General features: G+C 39.9%; 1 protein-coding gene across 2 annotated transcripts; it reads right to left on the reverse strand.

Moving 5' to 3' along the window:
• Window positions 1-7,749: 7,749 nt before the first annotated feature.
• LOC119657468 (tumor protein p63-regulated gene 1-like protein) lies at window positions 7,750-20,034 on the reverse strand. 2 transcript variants are annotated; one of them, XM_038064387.1, is made up of 7 exons: window positions 19,932-20,034; window positions 19,356-19,871; window positions 13,593-13,779; window positions 13,362-13,538; window positions 13,142-13,276; window positions 12,949-13,082; window positions 7,750-8,346 (listed from the first exon to the last, which is right to left on the reverse strand). In XM_038064387.1, exons 2-7 carry the CDS (start codon window positions 19,591-19,593, stop codon window positions 8,099-8,101), a joined length of 1,119 nt encoding a protein of 372 aa, XP_037920315.1. In that variant the 5' UTR covers window positions 19,594-19,871; window positions 19,932-20,034; the 3' UTR covers window positions 7,750-8,098. The 2 variants fall into 2 exon arrangements, with proteins under 2 accessions (XP_037920315.1, XP_037920316.1); XM_038064388.1 differs by lacking the exon at window positions 13,142-13,276 and having other exon boundaries at window positions 19,932-20,027.
• Between the last annotated feature and the right edge of the window lie 214 nt (window positions 20,035-20,248).

Raw genomic sequence — 20,248 nt, forward strand, 5'->3', positions numbered from 1 at the left:
TTCGTATCATCAGTTTGCCTAAATGAACCATAGTCGCTTGGTAAGACTTTTAGAAATTATCCTTTTTCGTTTGTGAAGTTAATCTACGTTGATTTGGTTTCGTTTAATTTTATTCTCTATCTTATTCCATTTTTCCATTTCTAATTCCAGTGTCTGGATGGCTTAAGTGGTTAGAGCACTGGGTTCTAATAGCGGAAGGTCGCGATTCAAATTTCACTGGTGGCAGAAGCGTTTGATAACATGGCTGGATATCAGCTACCAGTCGACTCAGAGTACTTGAGTCATAATCTGGGGCGTGCACATTGCTGACCACATTAGCTTCTACGGTGTACTATAGTGTATCATTATCATAGGGTATCATATCATAGGGATGGAGCAGTCCAGGGTGCTTATTGGGGGATACGAACCCATGCGCACAAAGGATTGCTTAAACCTCACCAAAAAGAACCTCCGAATCATAGTGGGAATTCTCACTGGTCATTGTCGGCTGAACTACCACCTAGGGAAGCTAGGGATATCTACGGACACTGCCTGCAGGTTCTGTGAGGAGGAGGACGAAACCTCTATGCACGTCCTGGGACAGTGTCCAGCACTTGTGCAAAGCAGGTCGATACATCTGGGAGAACACTTAATACCAGATGCAAAGCTGAAACTTCTGGAAGTGGGGAACATACTAAAGTTCCTAACGGTTACTGGCCTGCTTGAGATACTATGATCAACAGGTACACTATAACCAGTAAAAGGGGCACAATAGTTCTTCAAGGACGCGGTGCGACTTTCCCTTAACAAAATAATAATAATCATTATGGCCTTTAATGAAGTGCTCTAACACACTTCAAGGAATCCAATTTGGATTGTTGCACCAACGATTATTATTATTATTATTTATGCCATTCTACAATGGTCAATAGCTATTTGTAGATATATTTTTGCTCCCTCAATAGTTTTACCCATGGTAAGAGTAACAATTTGATCAACAAATGCCGCCATTTTGCCTTCATTATCACATGTTTAATAAAATAACAGAGTTGGGCCCAAAACGCAGCCCTGCGGTACACCAGCTGCCATTTTTTTTTTAAATTCAGATTATGTTTTTTCGTATTTCACTCACAGGACACATAGGATTTTGGATCTCAATGAATTCTTCCGGGAGGTCCCTATGCACTTTATACAGCATACCTTGGCGCCACATCGAGAAAAATAGCTGAATACACCTGATTTTTCCCACTGCATATGCACATGCACAGTTATAATAATAGAGGCTGCTTCCCTGGTACCGTCTTCAGTTTGCCTAACCTCCAAATCGCCGATATTCTGGTTGTTGGGCAGTTTATCGAAATCGCTCCAATAAAGTTATTCGGTCGTAAATCAGATTTTCTTGTTTGCTCGGCAGGAATGTGTACAAGGCTTCATCCTGCTGACCTGTTGTTAAAACTTCCCCGCCTGATGCTGTTTCTACCTGTAGTTTTCGAGTTCACAGATCATTTTGGTTTTCCCAGGCTTCCTTTTTCTAGCAATGAAATCGCTTCTCCGGCTGGCGACGCTCGTGATAGGTCTCCGTGAGTTTGAGACAGGCTTCGGGGGACTGGTCAACTGCCTCGTAGAAGATATCTTTCTCCGACTCTGCAGTCTCCTCTGTAGGGGCGTGAACGTTAATGATATTTATATTTAGAAATTTGCCTTACAAACGCAGAGTGCACAGCCTTTCACTTATGTTTTCAAAGCCGATAACAGGAGGTTTCATTTTTTGGCCGCCTAAGCACATGGTTTGCTGGATGGCGACTATAATATATGATGTGGGACCTCCCCCCTTTGAAAATCATTTGCCCGTTTTCCTTGTCGGGTCTATCGCTGTAAGTTGCAACAACACACTCATACAATTTGTCCCGTTTTTAGGCGTGGGATACTCGAATTCATCCAGGAGCTTTTTGTTAATAAAGAGCTCCCGGGGGTCACCCCGTGGAGATGGAGATAGAGCTTGGTAGTAAAGTTGTTGGTGTTCAGGTTTCATGCTCAATCGCGAATACCAATCCACATTCTCAACATCCATTACCGGGAGCAATAAATAGAGCAGAAAAAGCCCTAAACGAATGCTTTTTGTTGACTGATAAGCCAACTCAACTCCGGATGCCAAATTCCTCTTTACTCAGGATCCGGTGCGAATTTGAAATAACTTACATACAACATCTCAAAGTGGTCAAGAAGTGCCAAAAACTGGGAACGACCAATGAAAAACAACCGGTCAAATATTCGTAGGAAGTGGTTGAAAGATTGAGGAGAGTAGCTGAAAATAACCGCCTAGTATCATTTGACGTCAAAGCATTATTTCTCAGTACAGCGGTAAAAGAAGCAAGACCGAAATTTGAAAAAGGAGAACCAAATACAAGGTTTACCTCCCCTTGTGTGAATGAGAATTATTTCACATTAAGAGGAAAATATTTTAGGACAACCTCGGGATGGGCGATGGGCAACCTTCTCTCTCCACTTCTAAATGAAATCTTTATTACTTCATCGGAGGAGCAAATGGAGCAGAATGGATCGCCGCCTTATGTTAAGTGCGTGGGTCACATATTGGCCGTTATCCCCAGCAAACGCCAATAAAATGGTAAATAGGATCGACATACTGCATTCAAAAATAACCTTCACACATGAGATTGAACCTTTACGGGACCGATTAATCAAACGACAAAACGGGCAGTCTTTTTTAAGATTTGGTGTAAAATAAAATAAAAAATCGGTTCAATATCTCTGTCTGTCACACGCTTTTCTCATAAACGACTTTACACGAAATGTGGTCGGAAGTTCGGAAATGTGAACGCCCACACATGCAGTAAGTTACATTTTTCTACATTGAATTTAAGGGTAAATACATGTAAAAGGGGGTGAACATTTTTTTACTAAATATAATCATGTCGGGTATCAAATGAAAGCAAATCACATATTACTCTTTTGACTAGGAATCCCCCTTAAATTCACCCTAGAGTCATCAGTAATACAGACTATAAGGAAGCATGATATTCCCAAGTTTTGTCAAAAAAGTGCCATTAGCAACAAAGTCAATTTTCTATAATTCCTCGTCAAAATGTTAATTCCAATATTCAACTGTTAAAATTACCTAGATCGCCTTTGAACTTTTTGTTCCCAGGTATCCAGTAGATTATGAAGCTTTCCAAAGCACTTAATTTTCGTAAGTCATTAACCTCCTTCATTACCCTTAAATTATCCTTAGTTACTGTATGCTTCTCCTCGGTGATGTGTCTAACTACTAATGATTTGAAGGCATATGTTTGCCTACTTTTCTCTATTGCCAAAATTACTTCCCTTAAGGGAGTAGCACTGTGTGGCGCTCGAAATTTCAACGTTATTTCGTTATTTTCTTAACAAGAAAATTATACACGATCACTTTGAAATTTTCATGATTTCAATGGAATCTATCACTATCAAAAAACTATTTGTTTTACATTTATTTATTTAAATTTTTCTGACCAAAATGGATAAAGTAACAGATGACGTCCCGCGGGGAAGCACATAGCCTTCTGTGGTGGTCCGAATTAAAAAAAAATAATTTCTTTCTATTCTGTACACTTGTCCTATATGTATAATATGTGAAACCCCGAACTTGTGAAGATTTTTTTAAATAACAAACTGGCGACTTTGTGGGCTTTTTTTTTGTTGAATAATTAGAAAAAACATCTTTGATTACAAAATTAAATATTTTTAATGTTCCACATACTGCTTGCTGTACCAACTGCCGCGCACTCCAATCTATAGTTTTATAAATAATTTGAATTTTAAGCTTCTGCGATACACATGATGACGCTAATGATAGTATATTTTCAATATGTTATATTTTCGACACTTGTAAAGAAAAAATTGTGTTTTTTTAAACAGTCACACTGTAGTCCTGCCTTAAGTGCTTGTTGAACTTCGTCGTTATTAGCCTTCTGGTTTGCCCTATATGTGATTGTTCGCAATCCGTACAAAATATCTGGTAGATTCTGCTTGGGGTCTTTGACGCTTCCTATTCGTGTCTTCAGTTAATGTGATCTTCTGGTAGATATTACTTCGATGTAGATGATAGGTATCCGCCGTTTTTTTTTATGGTCTTGCTTGTGTGAATGCTGTCGTCAAATTGTTTTCCGCCATTTTTATCAGTTTTCTTGCGGATGCATCCTTTAATAGTCTGTAAAACCCGCGGCTTCCCTGGATGTGCAACAGTTCATTTGCTTTGACAACCTGCGAGAAAGTGCATTTAATAATATGCAACATGCCCCTATTTCAGGATTCAGTACCCTTTACCCAATTAATTAAAATGACCATTCTTGTTTGTATTTTTGGAATTTTCTTCACACGACCCTCACATTTTTTAACTTCTGGCAAAAGCCCGCAGTCAATCTAAATACTTTCAAGAGCAATATAGACATTTTCTATCATTTCACAAATTATCATTGAAGTTTTTGTGGATCCGATCATCTTTTTCTTCTTCTTCAGTCATTGTCCGGTTCAGAAAAGGGTCGACTCATCGTGGTTGCTTGCGCCATTTTGTTTTATCAATTGCCTGAACTGGGTGCAGTCGCGAGGCTTTCAAATCCAGTTGTTTCGGCCTGCCTTTTGGTTGCTTACCATCGACTTCAATGTTGAGACATATCTTGGCAAGTAAATTCTAGTTAGCACGAATTACGTGACCATATTGATCAGGAATATCCTCATTTCGGATATGATCATGCCGTGTAAAGCCACTTGTCCAACGCAACATCTTCGTCTCCATTACCGCGATACGGCACACGACATTGCAGTAAATTTTGGATTTAAGACGTTCGCTGATACGCCGATCACAAGGAACACCAGTTCATCCAAATTGCGCTAATGCATGAAGCAATTTCATAACGCAGTTCACCATTAGGTGATCCAAAATACTTAAATCTATCAGTTCTGGGTAGGATACTGCCATTGACAGTGATATTTTCATGGGGATCGGTTGACAAAAACTCGGTGGTCATTCCATTTTAGAACAAGTTGCTTGAAATTAGCTTTGCTATGAGACGCTAGAAAAGTACCCGTCAGGCCACGTTGCTTATTGCTTCCTCGACTTCAGTTGTGCTGACTGCCATTGAAATCTGCTCAAAACATCTACCGTTCTTGTCATTAACGCAACAGAAGTGTTCAATATCCCGTCTACGTCTATCCCGAGTGTCCAGTTTATCATAAAGATCTTTGATCTTTGGATCGCTCGGGTAACAGCCATCGTTTTCTTTGCTTCCCGGTTGTCCTTCTTCTCATTTTGTAATTAGCTAGTGGTATATCGTCAAGAAACTTATTTGATATTGTAATCACATCATTACAACGCCAACCCCGAGGATTGCATAGGCCGCTCTTTGGATAGTGTTTTTAGATTGATTCTTCGATTTTTGGACATTTCTAATAGTTACCGATCGCGTAAATGAGACTATTCCTTCTTTTTTCTCACGAATTCTCCACCAATTTGCTGTTTTATTGGTGGCTTAATCCGCAAGATAGCAACCAACGGCCGATACTGAGGTGCGATGATGTAGAGAGCAGCTTTGCAGTCAGTGAAGGTAAAGAAATGACGTCGCTTATGTCGGTATCGTCGATACAAATTGCAGGAAGGTGAGACAATATTTTAATAAACCATGTACTCGTATTCACAAATACAAGGTCATGAGTGTCGGCAAATTCGACTATACGCTCGGGACCTTCATTGCGTACTCCAAACCCTTTTCCTATTTTTTCACCTACATGACCATTAAGGTCGCCTGCAATGATGATATAGTCATCAGCAGGCACTTTACAGAACTTTGTGTCGCGAAGTTGCCAAAAGACATATTTTTCATCGATGGTGAGTATGTGGCAAAGAAGGAAATCGTACGATTAGCTGAGATGATGGTGATCTTCATCAGCCGGTCATCAAATCGCTCGCCGTTTCTAATGACATCACGGAAACCCTCAAAGATGACAATGCCAATTGAATTATTCAGTGTATGGGCTACCAAAATCGAGGAGTCTATCGCGATTTTTACCGTGTTTGCGTTCTATGTCCGATCCCTGCGAGTCCCTCTGTCTTTGCAGTGAGAGTACCAACGTTTAGAATGCAGACAAGGATTTGTTTTGTTCGGACTAATTTACTTAGAATCCTAGCTCTTTTCTCGGCAGGACGGGCTTCAGTCGACTGAGATGAACATCGAAGCAGCTCGAGACATTGTATTCAATACGGTAATTTTTGTTTTTAACGACATTGAATGTATTTTCTTGATTTCATCAAAGGAGATCAGGTAGGATTTACCATAGTGGAGTGACTCCATCTATACTTTATTTATCTCTTTCTCCTTAGGATGGAAGCTAAAATAATCATAGAACGCATCAAAGAACATCTCGAAGTTTACGCTCCGGATCCTTCTACACTGGCCACATCAACTCCCTTCAGATCATTTTAGAGCAGCGTGCGGAGTTTAGCTGTTCGCTTCACCTGCTCTTCAACGATTTCGAGAAAGCTTTCAATAACGTGAACAGAGAATGCATCTGGAGTGTTCTACGAAGGACAGATATTTCGGAAAAACTAATAACTAATGATGCAGAATGCATAAAATGTCACATGCGGCACCAAGGTAAAATCGCAGGGGAATTTGAGGGCCAAAGTGGGGTCCACCAGAGTTCCATCTCGTCATCCATATTATTTCCCAAAGGAAATGAAGGAGTTCAATGGATCATGACATCTTTCCTCAAACACCTCGACTACCATAATTGCTCTTTCACCGGGCGATGAAACTTGGCTACATGACTCTAGATTTGGAAAGAGAAACAAATAGAATTGGACTGAAAATAAAGATAAACACTAACAAAACCAAGTTCCCCCGTCTGAAGGGTCATCGTACTCTCCCTATCTACGTTAATGGAAGCATCGAAGTCATTGATCAATTTGTATAGCTAGGAAGTGTGGTTTCTTCCGACGATGGCACCGAACAGGATGTCATTCGACGCGTTAACAATACTAGATCCGCTTTCTCTGCCCTGTCTAAAATCTGGAAATACAATTATCTCATCACCGACATCAAGTTGAGATTGCCCTATGCTAATGTTCTTTCGGTATTACTATATGCAAATAGCACATGGAACTGTCGCTCAAAAGCTCCAAGCCTTCGTGAACACTTATCTGCGACATATCATTGGAGTTCGCTTCCCTGATACTATTACAAACAAAGTACTAGCTCGTCGCCCAGCCTGTCACCTGCGAAATCCTGGGAGAAATTGAAACGCATTTCAGTACGGGTGGGGATGCGATGGCACATAGACATGGTTGATGCACCACCATTAAACATGAATAGCTGCGGTATATAGTAAGGACGTCAATTACATAATCGCTGGAAATTTAGAAAATCACCTGCTCGCAAATCTGGAAATTAATTCAAATCGGTTGCTGGAACCCTGTACAAGCAGTCTGTGTCTGATTTTCTTTTGTGGCTGACATCGTAATTGAAACCGGAGGACAACAAAGTGTACGGGAGCCTGTGTGATAAAGTTGTTTAAACAACGCTTGAGTTTTATGAAATATGAAATAAATCCAATGGTACATTATCAGCAATATGAAGATATATAATTTCACGATGGACAATATAAAATCGCTGGAAAGAACCGAAAAAAATCTTATCGGGGAAGGTTATAAGAAAAAAATGGCGAAAAAGTTACAAGTTCCCAGTACTTTTGGACTAGGACTCACAATAAGAGAAAGGCATCTGATTTCGACTAATAGTTTATTCTTGAAAAAGCACATCGTTGTCCTTCATTAAATTAATTGAAATGTTTGGATTGATGCCTAAATAACAAATACTGGTCAATAGAGTTCATGAGTCACAGGACTCTTTGGTTTTTTACAATTTATTTTTTTTTAATTTCAATTTGAATTGTTTTTGCAAAGTTTAAAACATGTATATAAATAACAGCCACATGATATTTTCCGAATTTAAGAAATATTGTGTATAGTAATTCACAGGAATGGTACTACATTTTAAGTCTTATGTGGACTAACCACTGGTAGTTATAAAATTGTTTCAAAATCCTGATGATGGCATTCGTGGTTTTTCCATTAAAAGCTAAACTTTCCTCGAACTTTGAAAAATCCAAAATTGTGTTTGTTGTGAATCATAGCTCCTATTCCGATGTAGTTTTGCATGACAATTGGGCCTTCCTCAAACTTACAGATGGTTGTATTGTCGGCATTTTTTGAATTATTGTTTGAAATTGTTTGGACTAATGCATCGTAAAAACCATCAACTGAATAATACTTTCGGAACTTGTCCAGACCCTCTTTGATGTTAGCTGAATTGTAGGGATCTGAAAGGAGATAACAAAGTGATAAGGATGTTAATTCCAGTTTATTATCTAGAAATTATTGGTGTAGAGTTGATGACCCGCAAATCCCTCGGGTCCAATTCATCATACCTGGTGGTATGTCTGTAGAAGGTGACACTATCTACTTCAAAATGACTGATGAATAGCTCATACTCGTTGTTATAATTAGCAAATATATACGCACATATCTAACCACATATATGTACAGCCAGCGCTATCATTTATTAGATCTTAGGTGCTAAGCTAATTAGTAGAGGCTGAATTATGTATATTTTATCAGGAAATAAATGGCTGACAACATTTTCTAATATTTGCTACGCTAATTCTATTAATAACTCGTTTCCAAGGAGAACTTTCTAATTAGTTAAGCGTTTCTTTCCTCTTTTGAAAAAAAGTTTCGCTGAGAAAAGTCGAGAGGGTAAAATTCCCGATAGATTGACAGATCATTACCTTAGTTGAACGGCATTTGATTTAGTATTCAATCCTGCTAAGAAAATTGAACCGTTAAAAACTATCAAAAATACTCTTCAATGACACCAAGTAAGTTTCAAAATCCTTTCTGCTTATAATTATTTCAAATTCAGATCCATTACGTAGTTCCTTTATTAAATGTAGAGGTTCTGCACTGGTGTGTCTCATAATTTTGTGTTATGTATTTTAGGATATAGGTCAACTTACTCTATTGACAACTTTCATTAGAACAACGCTGAAGGGTTTTGCAATTCAAGGAAGCTACCTTCCAAACGTATGTACGTAAAGGAATGGCTTCCTCCAGAATAGAGCTATTTTTACAGCATTCAGCAACGATGGCGATGAAAACGAGACTAACAATGAAAGCGCGTTAAAATGAGGTTATGCACTTTAAGCTAATAAGTACTGATAAAAAAATATTATAGAATTTTATAGGATTTTCTTCTGCGAATGGCGCTGTGGCAGTGACAAGCCTAGAATTAATCAACAGTTTAGATGTTGAAGTTCTCTCAAAGTTCTGCGAAATTTACGCAAAAAATGGAAAACAGAAACTACACTATCATAGTGATGCAGTGGAACTTGTTAAGGATTACTCCCTTGGTGAACTGATGCCTAGGACCTTTCAGGATCGTCGGCACTCGAATACAGCTCCAATTTGCTAATTACGTCAGGCATACAATATTACAGTGTATCAGATATCATATCATAAGAAAATAGTTGAAGAAAAATTGTATATATAGAATTAAACCGTATTAGGACAAACCAGTGTGAATAAAGTATCGGAAAGAGTAGTACTAACAGGGTATTATTATTCCACGACTACTTTTATTTCATTCATCCTTACCCAATCTACCAATATTGTTCTCTCCAAATATAGTTGTCATTTACCCTTTTGTGGAGCATAGCGCGCCATCTACACCTCCCGCCATAGTCCATAGTTACCTAAAATACGCTTAAGCTCCACCCACGATTCGCTGAGACGCGTGCGCTCTTTCTCTACTGTTTTGCACCAAGTTTCAATAAAAACCTCTGATCTAGAGTTTAACAAGTCGGGAAACCAGAAGCTCGGCGCTTCAGGTAATAAAGGTTTTGTCTGATCCTTCTGTGAGTATATTTGAGTGCAGAACTATCCCATTTGTACGTAGCCCGTTATGCACATGCATTTAGAATGTCAAACCACTCACTTTAGTGTGATATTGATATTTAGTTGCAGTAAATTTACACAGTAAAGTCAATTTTGAGCTACTGTAACTTTGTTAGTAGTAATACGATTTTGACCAAACTTGAGGATAACATGCTTCATATTACATTCTATGCCGCTACAAACTTATATAACACTAGGATAAACTTAAGGGGGGTGTTCCACCCCTCCCACTCCCCGCCTTTCTAATCAATGTCAAAACCAAGACCGGTTTCGAAAAGTACTAATCGAGACCTTTCATCTGATAGCCATCATGACTATATTCGATGAAAACAAATTTTACACCTCTTTTTGCATGTATGGGGACCCCCGCCCCCTTTAGTCTCAACGTTGGCCGCTAATAATAACAAAAAAAGTGAACTTACGTACGCTGATATTCTGCGCAAGGTCAAAACAGACACCTCGTTAATAGAGCTAGGTGAAGGTGTGAACCGCATAAGGCGAACGCAGGAGGGCGACCTATTGCTAGAATGTAAACCAGGCGAAAACAAGTCAGAAGACTTGCAAAAAAAATCGACTAGTCATTGGGTAAGGCAGTAGAAGTGAAGCTCAGTAAAAATCGGGTGGTTATTGAGTGTAAAGACTTGGACGAGATTACAGCGAAGGAAGAAATTTGTCAAGCCCTACGATCCCAGCTGGGAATACAGTCGGTCCAGGAGCGAGATATTCTACGGCTAAGGCAGACATATGGGGGCACACAAATTGCGTCCATAAGTCTAACACTTGAAGCGGTCAAAAGGGCGCTGCCAGTAAAATTCTGAAAAAATGCTTCAGGTGTTTGTAATTTGGGCACGTGGCGAAAAAATGTACTAGCGTTCACGATAGGTTCGACCTGGTTGTAAATGCCGAAAAAAAGGCACATTGCAAAAGTCTGCAAAGAAAATCCCGATTGTCTGTTCTGCAGGCAAATCAAAGACATTGACAGCGCCCATATCACAGGCAACAGCCGGTCCGGTGTATAGGAAAGCGATCGACACTATGCGCAAATGAGCTTCCTACAGCTAAGCCTGAACCATTGCCTAGCCGCTCAGGATCTGCTCTCCCAGACGTTATTGGGAAACAAAATCGACTTTGCTATTATCTGCGAGCAGTACAATAATCTAGAGCGGAAAGGCAGCGATATGGACATGCGGAGATCGAGTCATAGAAGAAACCACGAAGATTCTCGAGAGTGGTTTCACTAGAGCAAAAACAGGCGAAATATATATTTACAGCTGCTATGCGGCTACAAGCCTCACGAGAGAGGAGTTCCATAGCTTGGTGGAGAGGCTAGCAATATATGCAAACAACCATAGACCTAAGATAGTGGCTGGCGATTTCAACGCATGAGCTGAAGAATGGGGCAGCCGAGAAACGAACAAAAGAGGACGTATATTACTCGAAGCTCTTTCTCGTCTGAATCTTGTACTTGCTAACACCGGATGAACACTTTCCGGAAGTGAGAAATGGGGTCCGTGATAGATGTCACTTTTGTAAGTGATGTTTTAGCGAAAGATCTCCAGTGGTATGTCAGTGAAGAATATACACATAGCAACCACCAGGGCATCATTTTTGATGGAATGAAATGGTCTCGGGCGCGAGCTGAAAGGTGGACAGCTAATAAGTTTGACGAAGAGATTTTCGAAGAAGTTCTGCACCAAAATACAGCGCTTTAAGGAAGGGCAGAAGATAAAGCTTTACAGATCGGGCGAGCATGTGACGCCTCCATGCCAAAGTATATTGTATCCCAGAAGAAAGTTCCGAACTTTTGGTGAAACTCTGAAATCGGAGAATGCCGCAAGGCCTGCCTCAAGGCCAGAAGGCGTAGTCAGCGAAATATATACACGAAGAATACAAAAATGCTCGGAAAAAATTACATGTGGCCATAATAAAAAGTAAAAGCGAACACTTTAAGCGACTGTGTAAGAACGCTGACACGAACCGCTGGGGTGGCGCCTATAAAACAGTAATATCGAAAATCAAAAGCAAATGCTCCACACCGCTTAATGAAATAATAACGGATATTTTCCCACAGAATGTGAGTAGCGCTAACCTTCCCACTGTCGAGATAGACACCGCGGAAGTTCCCATGGTAAGTAAAAAGGGGGTCCTCAAACCTGCGGATAAAATTGTTGGAAATAAAGCACCTGGCTTGGATAGCATCCCCAATAAAGCCCTCAAGGCAACAGTCAAAATAGCTCCAGATATGTTTGTCGATGCGTTCACCACATGCCTTAAAGAAAGAGCATTTCCTACACAATGGAAGAAGCAAAAAAAAACCTTTGGGGGAAGCTTCGTCCTACAGGCCAATATGCCTTCTAAATAATACTGGCAAACTATTCGAACGAGTAATCTATAACAGATTACTTCCGATTGCCGAAAAGGATGGCGGTCTCTCCGAAAATCAGTTCGGTTTTCGAAAGAAGAGGTCTACAACGGATACAGGTATCGTAGTAGCTAACACAGCTAAGACCGCACTTGACGAGGGCAAATTTTGTGCAGTGATTACACTTGATGTGAAGAACGCCTTTAATTCCGCTAGATGGAGCAAGATACTTAGGCGTCGCGAAATGCCTGGTGTTTAATGCGCTGTCTTAATTAGGGGTTTACTATAACCAAATTTTTCTCTGTAAGTGAACAGAATACGCGTAACCTTGATTTTTTCTCAATAGATTTTCGATATGTTGCCTGAAGTTTGGAAGTTTAACTAACTCCGCCCTCAACCTTCAGCTGTTCCTTACCAATGTTTTGTTCAATGGTGAAAGACAAGCCTAAAAATATTATCACAACTACCCATTGAAAACTCCTTCCTTCCGGGCTCTCTCTTCCTCACAACATTTTTAAAGATAATGACTTCCTATTTTCCAATTATATCATAAATCCTACATGTGTATTATTTGTGTAAACAAATAACCAAACGTTTGCTACCTTACCTTGATAATTATACAGAGGATGATCCGTGATAGTCTTCCATGGTATCTCGTTAGTAAACGGATTCCAAGACGCCATCCATCCTATTGGCTGCCCTTTATTCCACATAATTCGAATGCCATGTTCATTTCTTTCACTAAAAAATATAAAAATAGGTTAAAAGGTATTCCTTCCTTTTGGAAGCATAAATCCAACATTGGTTTGAAACTTGAGAAATTGAATCGATTAGCAACAGTGAGACCCTGTGAAGAAAATCTGTTGTAATCTTTGCAAACATTGAAACCGTCACTTATGAGTGTTGCCACGCCATTACTTAGTCCTCCAATTGCGCTTCAGCATGCGTAAACGTATAAATATTTTTTTATTTTGTAAGGAGAACAATAATTAGAGCAGAAAAATAATAACGAATACTTACGGTATCAGTGAACCCTCTGGATATGTCAAAGTTCCTCTTATTAATTTGTCAATTTGAAATAATCGCAATTTTGTATTTTGCAAAATCCTCAAGGATATAAAATCATATTTGACTTCGAGTAGGGTTTTAGTTGTTAAAATATAAATGCGTTCACGCTCATGATCCCAATGGCTTATTCTGCAAAAGTAAGTCTGTGATTAAAAATGATCAATTTAATAATATAATTCATACTCCGTCAAAAGCCAAGTTCCAATGATATCGACATCGTTTGCCGGCCTTAAAATAATGTTGACACAATCAGCAACAGCTTGTTCTAGAAGTCCTTCGCGGAATGAGAAAAAATTTTTCGGCGATCCTACCTTTGGCTTCACGAATACCACCTGTTGAGGTTGCTCAGCATTTACTGGTTGTGGTCCATCTGTAAAACGCGAAAAGAAAAATTGTACGCTTATATTTTCCTGAATTTGTGAAATCAGCAGTTCTTCTTCTTCTCTCCAATTCGTAGAAAATACAAATGGTTCCCGAAATATCAGATAGTAATTAATTTCTTCAGAAAAAGCAGAATTGTTACCTGTTTTGCCTTCATGATTCTTTAGAAAGAAAGAATTTCATAAACGCTAGTAGTCAAATACAATTTATAGAGCGAAATATAGTAACCAATCGAATCTCTGTAAATCTGTATCTCGGGATCATTGATGTTTTTTGGGATTTTTAATGTCTAAAGCTTTATTTATACAATCCAGTAGCTAGGGTATCCAGCACGGAGCGTATTCACCACAGCGCAAACGAAAGTATCCATACTATCCAGCAGCAGGCGTTCCGTATCCAGCACGAAGCATATCGGACACGGCATCAGTAGAAGTAAAAAAAACTCGTCTCCCAGCTTGAATTTATATGGTGGAAGAAAATCATTGCACGTACAGGCTTAAATTCATACTATGCATCCTAGTGGGACTTTGTGCAAGTATGCCGTTTTTGCATCAATGAATTTATCAACGCAAACTAATGAAAAATGTAAAATTAGTGTGGTTTTATCGATAAATGCAATTAACATTCTTTCTGCATGACATTGTAATCATAATCAAGTTGATGTTAAACTCACACTTAGAAAAGCAACGAATTTGTCACAACACAACTTTTTTCACGAAATTACAAATCAAATGGAAGTTTGCATTGCACTCTAAACATGAAATCACTTTATATTTGCGAAAATTATGGTTCAGTTCTTGAGAGGTACATTTTAATACAGATTGGACCGACGGAACAATTCTTAAAAAACTCATGCGCATGTCCTTGCTTCTTCACTTCCAATTGATTGGGTTTTCAATTTCCCTACTTTGGCCCAACGTAACATCATCGTCTTCATTACCGCAAGACGCCGTTCATTGTCTTTTATAGTCGCCCAACACTCAGAACCATAGAGAGCGACAGGACGGAAGACATTGCGATAAATTTTAGATTTGAGACGTTCGTTGATACGTCGATTACAAAGAACACCAGTTGTGGAACGCCACTTCATCCAGGTTGCGTTAATGCGTGAAGCAATTTCATAACGCAGTTCTCCATTGGCTGATAGCGTTGACCCGAAATATTTAAATCGCTCAGTTCTGGGCAGGTCACTACCGTTGACAGTGATTGTACCCGTTTCATGGGGATCGGCCGCCAAAAATTCATTTTAATTCAGATTCAATCTAAGATCGTGTTGCAAGAGACAATCATTCCACTGTGGACAAGTTGCTCGAGATGACTTTTGCTATTAGATGCGAGGAAAACATCATATGCATAAAGCAGTGTATAAGGCGCTGGACGTTGGATGTCTCGTGTGACGGTGTCCATAACAAGAACAAAGAGGAGTGGTGAAAGGGCGCTTTTTTGATGAACACTAACAGAGGCACGAAGCAGTTTTGATACACACGCCACACTTCGAACTTTACTTTTCGGATCGTGGTGTTTCTCCATGAGTAACCGCAAGGCGTGTATTGCGTCCGTAGTTCCACAGTTCTTGACAAATCCAGCTTGATTTAAGGTTATTTCAATGATTTCGCGAAGACTGTTGTCGAGAATGCATTCAAAAATCTTCATGGTATGGGATAGTAATCGGATCGGACGGTAATTTGAACATTCTGCTGGATTACCTTTCTTTTTCTATATTGAAACTATGGAACTTTCCTGCCAGTCAGATGGTGTTCTACCTTCCTGAATAACTCGATTAAAGAATTCACTGGTGAGAATAGTGAGTGCAGCATATCGGGAAGATGACGGAATCATGCGATGCTACTATGCCCAGAAGGCGATTGCTCCCCAGTATGCAACCCAACTATTGGTGGAACAACGAAATAGCAAGTTTGAGAGTCACATGTTTCTGAGCAAGAAGGTTTTACCAGAAGCTTAGGAGAAATTCCGATAGGGACGATGAAGAGGACTGCTTGAAGAGGCCAAAAGTAAAGTAAAAGGAACTGCTTTAAACAGTAGTGCGAGGCCACCAATTTAAACCCTTAGGGTGGGGCTTACAGGGTGGTAGTGAAACGGCTGTGAAGATCATACCAGAAATTGTTGCTACTCTGTTACCACACCACCAAAGCAGCGGAAGGGAAATGGTGGTTCAACGAGTACGTGATACTTCTAATTACCAAGGAGGATTTGCGAGAAATGTGTGATAGGATCGGTAGCAACAAGGCCCTGGGTTCGGATGCTTACCTATGCAAACCTATTCGCTAAAAGGAGAAAAGGGAACGTTCATGCATCATCATCACAATGAAAAAGATAATGATCTACTGTTATAAACCGTCGAAAACGGCAATGACCTGTCGCGGCGCTAGTATTGATTTCACAGCTTTCATTGGAGCTGCACTGGCCGACATAGATGCTCCTGGATAACTAACAAGCCTGGTCGAGAATTATCTCTCAGAGAGAATTCGCATCCTAAAGACTACCTCGGCACAGCGGGGGCACCACAGGGCACAGTACTAGGCCCTTTGTTATGGAAGATTGTGTATAATTGAGAACTTCTTCTTCCCATTCTAGAGGAGGCTTTGATTGTAGGCTTTATACATTCAACGCGCTTAATTTATTCTTCCCCGAAAGATGCGATATCAGCACCAGCTTTACAAGTCGCAGGAATTCGGATAGCAGAGCATCCTTCAGATCACCAACTCGAGCATGGGTTCCTTGCAGAATTCCTAGGTACTTGTAGAAGTCTGTCTCGGTCATAGCTTCGATGTGGAGGTCATCAATACTATGTCCGGCATGCGGCCGTAGTTTTTGCAGCAAAGCACCCCGAGGATGTGTGGGGTTACGCGACGGAGACGGTGAGAGCGCTAAAGACCTGGCTGGAAAAGGCAGAATTGACCCTGGCGAATGGAAAAACGAAAGTGGTCCATTCTGCTTATACGGCAACTGGGTGAGCGGAGGTGCTTGCAAACTCTCGGAGAAAGAAGCAAGTGAATTCGGGTTACCAGCTGATGGCTCTGAGGATGTGAAGCCTTTTAAGAGACACATCAGATGAGGTAGTAGGCATGATCCCAGTCGTGATTCTAGCGAATGTAATAAGTGTACTATACCATACGAAACGTGCGGATAGAGTTGCATGATCTCTGGCAATGCAGATGAGGCTAGTCTTCTGAGGCTTATTCCAAACAGTAGGTCGTGGCTTGAGCGGAAACACGAAGAAACCAACTACCATAATATCCAGCTCCTCGGGCGACACGGTTGTTGCTACAGTAAATGACTGTATTGTTTTGGGCTGGATGATTCGTCAAATTGTCCTGGATGCGATGGTGTGATATTTCACGATGGAAAGGAGGAACCTGAATCAAGCACTGGGAAAGACCGTGAGCCATGAGAGTATAGTTACGGAGATGCTGAGATCGAAGGTAAACTGGCTTACGATTGCTTCCTACCTAAATGGTGGTCCCACGGGGCTGGGGCTGGAGTGGGTGTGAATCACACGCGCACCCGCTTTAGCTCAGATGTTCGTTTGTTCGTTCGGCTGAGTTGGGCAGACGTGTCTTTCTCAGATTTTTACACTTTGGTATAAGCAAAAAAGACATCAAATCATTGGTGCTGATGGGATCCAATTACAACGAGAAGAATTAGATTGACGATACATATAATATCGTCAAGAGATATCGCACTGGGTCCTAAAAGAACTATTTTTTTCCTTTACTGGTTATAGTATACCTAACCTATATATAGTGGGATACATAGACGTGTTTGAGATGTTTCTTTAGACAAGAGACTGGAGTACAATGGATCGCTACGCTTTGAGTGCTCAGAGGCTATACCACTCTACCACCTCAAACACACACACATGTCAAGTTATTAATTGGCGTCGAATTGTCACTAATTGTTGCTTAAACTAGGTCGGCTGAACAAAACGTTCCTAATGAGAGTAGCAGTCGAACATCGTTAATAACGAAGAGTTTGACACATAAACCCGTTAAAGGTCTGACAAAGATGAAGGTTCAAAGTTTCATACAGCCGAATGGAAGAGCTCAAACTGATGTCGACAGGCCAAAAACTTTACGGAAGAGCCTGAAGCCAAAAAATAACCCTTTAGAAAGGGTGACATAGGAACACAGCAGAGCTTTTGACAGGCCGTTGCTTCTAAACTGGAGAAAATTGGGGTGAGGGTCTTGGCCATATACAGCCAACGTGAGAAAGAGTATCCTCCGCAGCTGCATGGTTGCTCAGACCTCTGATGGAGATACCTGAGTAAGGTCTTCTCCAACAAAGAATCTATGCACTTTCTTCCTCTTCGAATTGATCTCCGATTCGCAGTAACCTAGAGTCATGCAAACAGGAATCCGTCTCAACATTTTAGAGAACTGTTTAATAGGTCCAATACAGGACATTGTGGCTCACCCACTTCCTTAATATAACCTAACATATATAATACATGGATTTAAACTTACCCCACACGTAACTCGGCTAATAAGAAAAGTGAGTCTCTACTTAGATTGAGCGAAATAGTGGTTTTAATTGTCTTCATAGAGCTAGCGGATGATCTACCAAATTCCACAGGCATTAAGTTAACAGGATGTACATACTTGTTATTCTTCCTAATCGTATTCAGAAATATTCTAGATTGTTGAACGAGGGGGTCTGCGCTCACTTAGATAAAAAGCGAGAAATAAATATCCGATTAATGGAATAATGACATTGGTCCCAAATATGCTTATACATAAGAAGGGACAATTTTTTACCATGAGAGAAAGAACGTTTTAAAATAAATCGTTTCTACTAGTTATTATCTACAAAAAGCAAAGCTTCTAGAAATTTTTTAACATAAAAACAAGATAAATTACGCAGGACATGCTGGTAGTTGAGCGCTTGCATGACTCAAATGTCGTTCGTCTCGTGCTAATTTATCGTCAGGGGGATAGTAAAATATAACATATGCCAAATGAGTCGGGCAATATGTCTGAAAGACCTATTCATAAAAATTGTTTGAACGGGAGAGGCTTTGTTCGGAGCATCAAGATATTGCATCACAACCTTATCATATATAAGAATATTTTCTGCGGTTTTTATATAAAACTTGCTATAAATAAAAACGCAATATTCTTAATCAATGATAATTGCTAACAATATGAATAAAAAGGAAATATATAGATAAGGAAAATATAGTACCAATTGGTCTCACAAAACTTAACTTGAAATTGTACAGAATATCCAGTAAGAGTTACGTGGAGATTAATCTTTTCCAGGGTAAAGGTACACATAAGATAACACACTACTCTGTAGTCCATACAATAGAAAAGCTACTAATTGATCAACCAATAAAGTAGCTCTATCAAAATTATGTGTCATCGATAAAAAAGGCTTCAAATTACCGACTCATTACTCTGAACTTGTTTCGTATGAACGAAAAATGTTATTCTGTAGATAACCCGCATCACAGAAAATGTGTCATGCTAGGCACTCCGTATTCAATCTTCTATATTTGCCCAAGATATCTATGCTTAATTAGATTAATTGTTTTCCTAGAATTACCTGGAACACTAGCACCAGAGATACTCCCCACTGCCCCGCCGTCTGACCCACTCAAAACGGAACTTGTTGCTCCTCCGATCCCCTGCGTCTGGTACTGTCTTGCATCCTGTTCAGGACTTATAGATTCTGATCCAGAAATCTTCAATGTAGCTCCGGCAAAGGAATTGTTACTATCATCCGGATCACTATCACCGCCCGCTCGAGCGCTAGCTTTGGCATTTTCTTCGGCACGAAACATTTTCCCGGAACGAGACGCAAAATTTAAAATCAATTTCCCAGCCCGCAATGGTTCGGATATTGTTTATGTTTTCTTACTGTTGTATTTTCACTGAGAATCCAAATAATTGATTTCTTACAGGCCACGTTACGTTACTGATTCCATTCCCAACACTACAAAACACACAAAAGTAAGGAAGGCGAGAAGAATGAAACTTACACAAATTAGATAAGACCACTCAATGTGCTTTCCTTATCGCGCATGACGCTTTAATGTCATTTGCAATTGTTGATAGTGAACTAAAATAAAAAGCAAGTTAAAAATGTATGAAAGGAAGCAGATGTATGAGTTAGTCATACGCTTGAAAAGCTCAGTCGAATAACATCTTACTGGACTATGGAGTTGATACCGCTTCAAATCGACTAGATAAACAGTGACCAGCTGTGCAACCTATGAATACTTAAGATTGGAAAAAGCTTGATTTATCAACAGTTTATAACCGTGGGGACTGTGGAAATAACAAACCACCTGAGGTCAGCAGAAGTACATCAAGCAAGACTCACTCTCGTACTAACAATGTTGTGACTATCAAAAGCTTACTTGAAGAATAAGCAAGGCAAGCTTCTATCAAGTTACATATTACAATAAATAACATTAAAATTGATCGATTCTCAAT

The sequence above is a fragment of the Hermetia illucens genome, chromosome 5, assembly GCF_905115235.1.
Source record: "Hermetia illucens chromosome 5, iHerIll2.2.curated.20191125, whole genome shotgun sequence".
NCBI classification, from domain to species: Eukaryota; Metazoa; Arthropoda; class Insecta; order Diptera; family Stratiomyidae; genus Hermetia; species Hermetia illucens.

Coding starts and splice junctions, on each gene's coding strand:
- LOC119657468 (XM_038064387.1), bottom strand. CDS start 19,593: ATGTTTCGTGCCGAAGAAAATGCCAAAGCTAGCGCTCGAGCGGGCGGT. Junction 13,539..13,592: donor GGAACTTGGCTTTTGACGGA/GTATGAATTATA, acceptor TTACTTTTGCAG/AATAAGCCATTGGGATCATG. Junction 8,347..12,948: donor TCCTCTGTATAATTATCAAG/GTAAGGTAGCAA, acceptor ATCTCCTTTCAG/ATCCCTACAATTCAGCTAAC.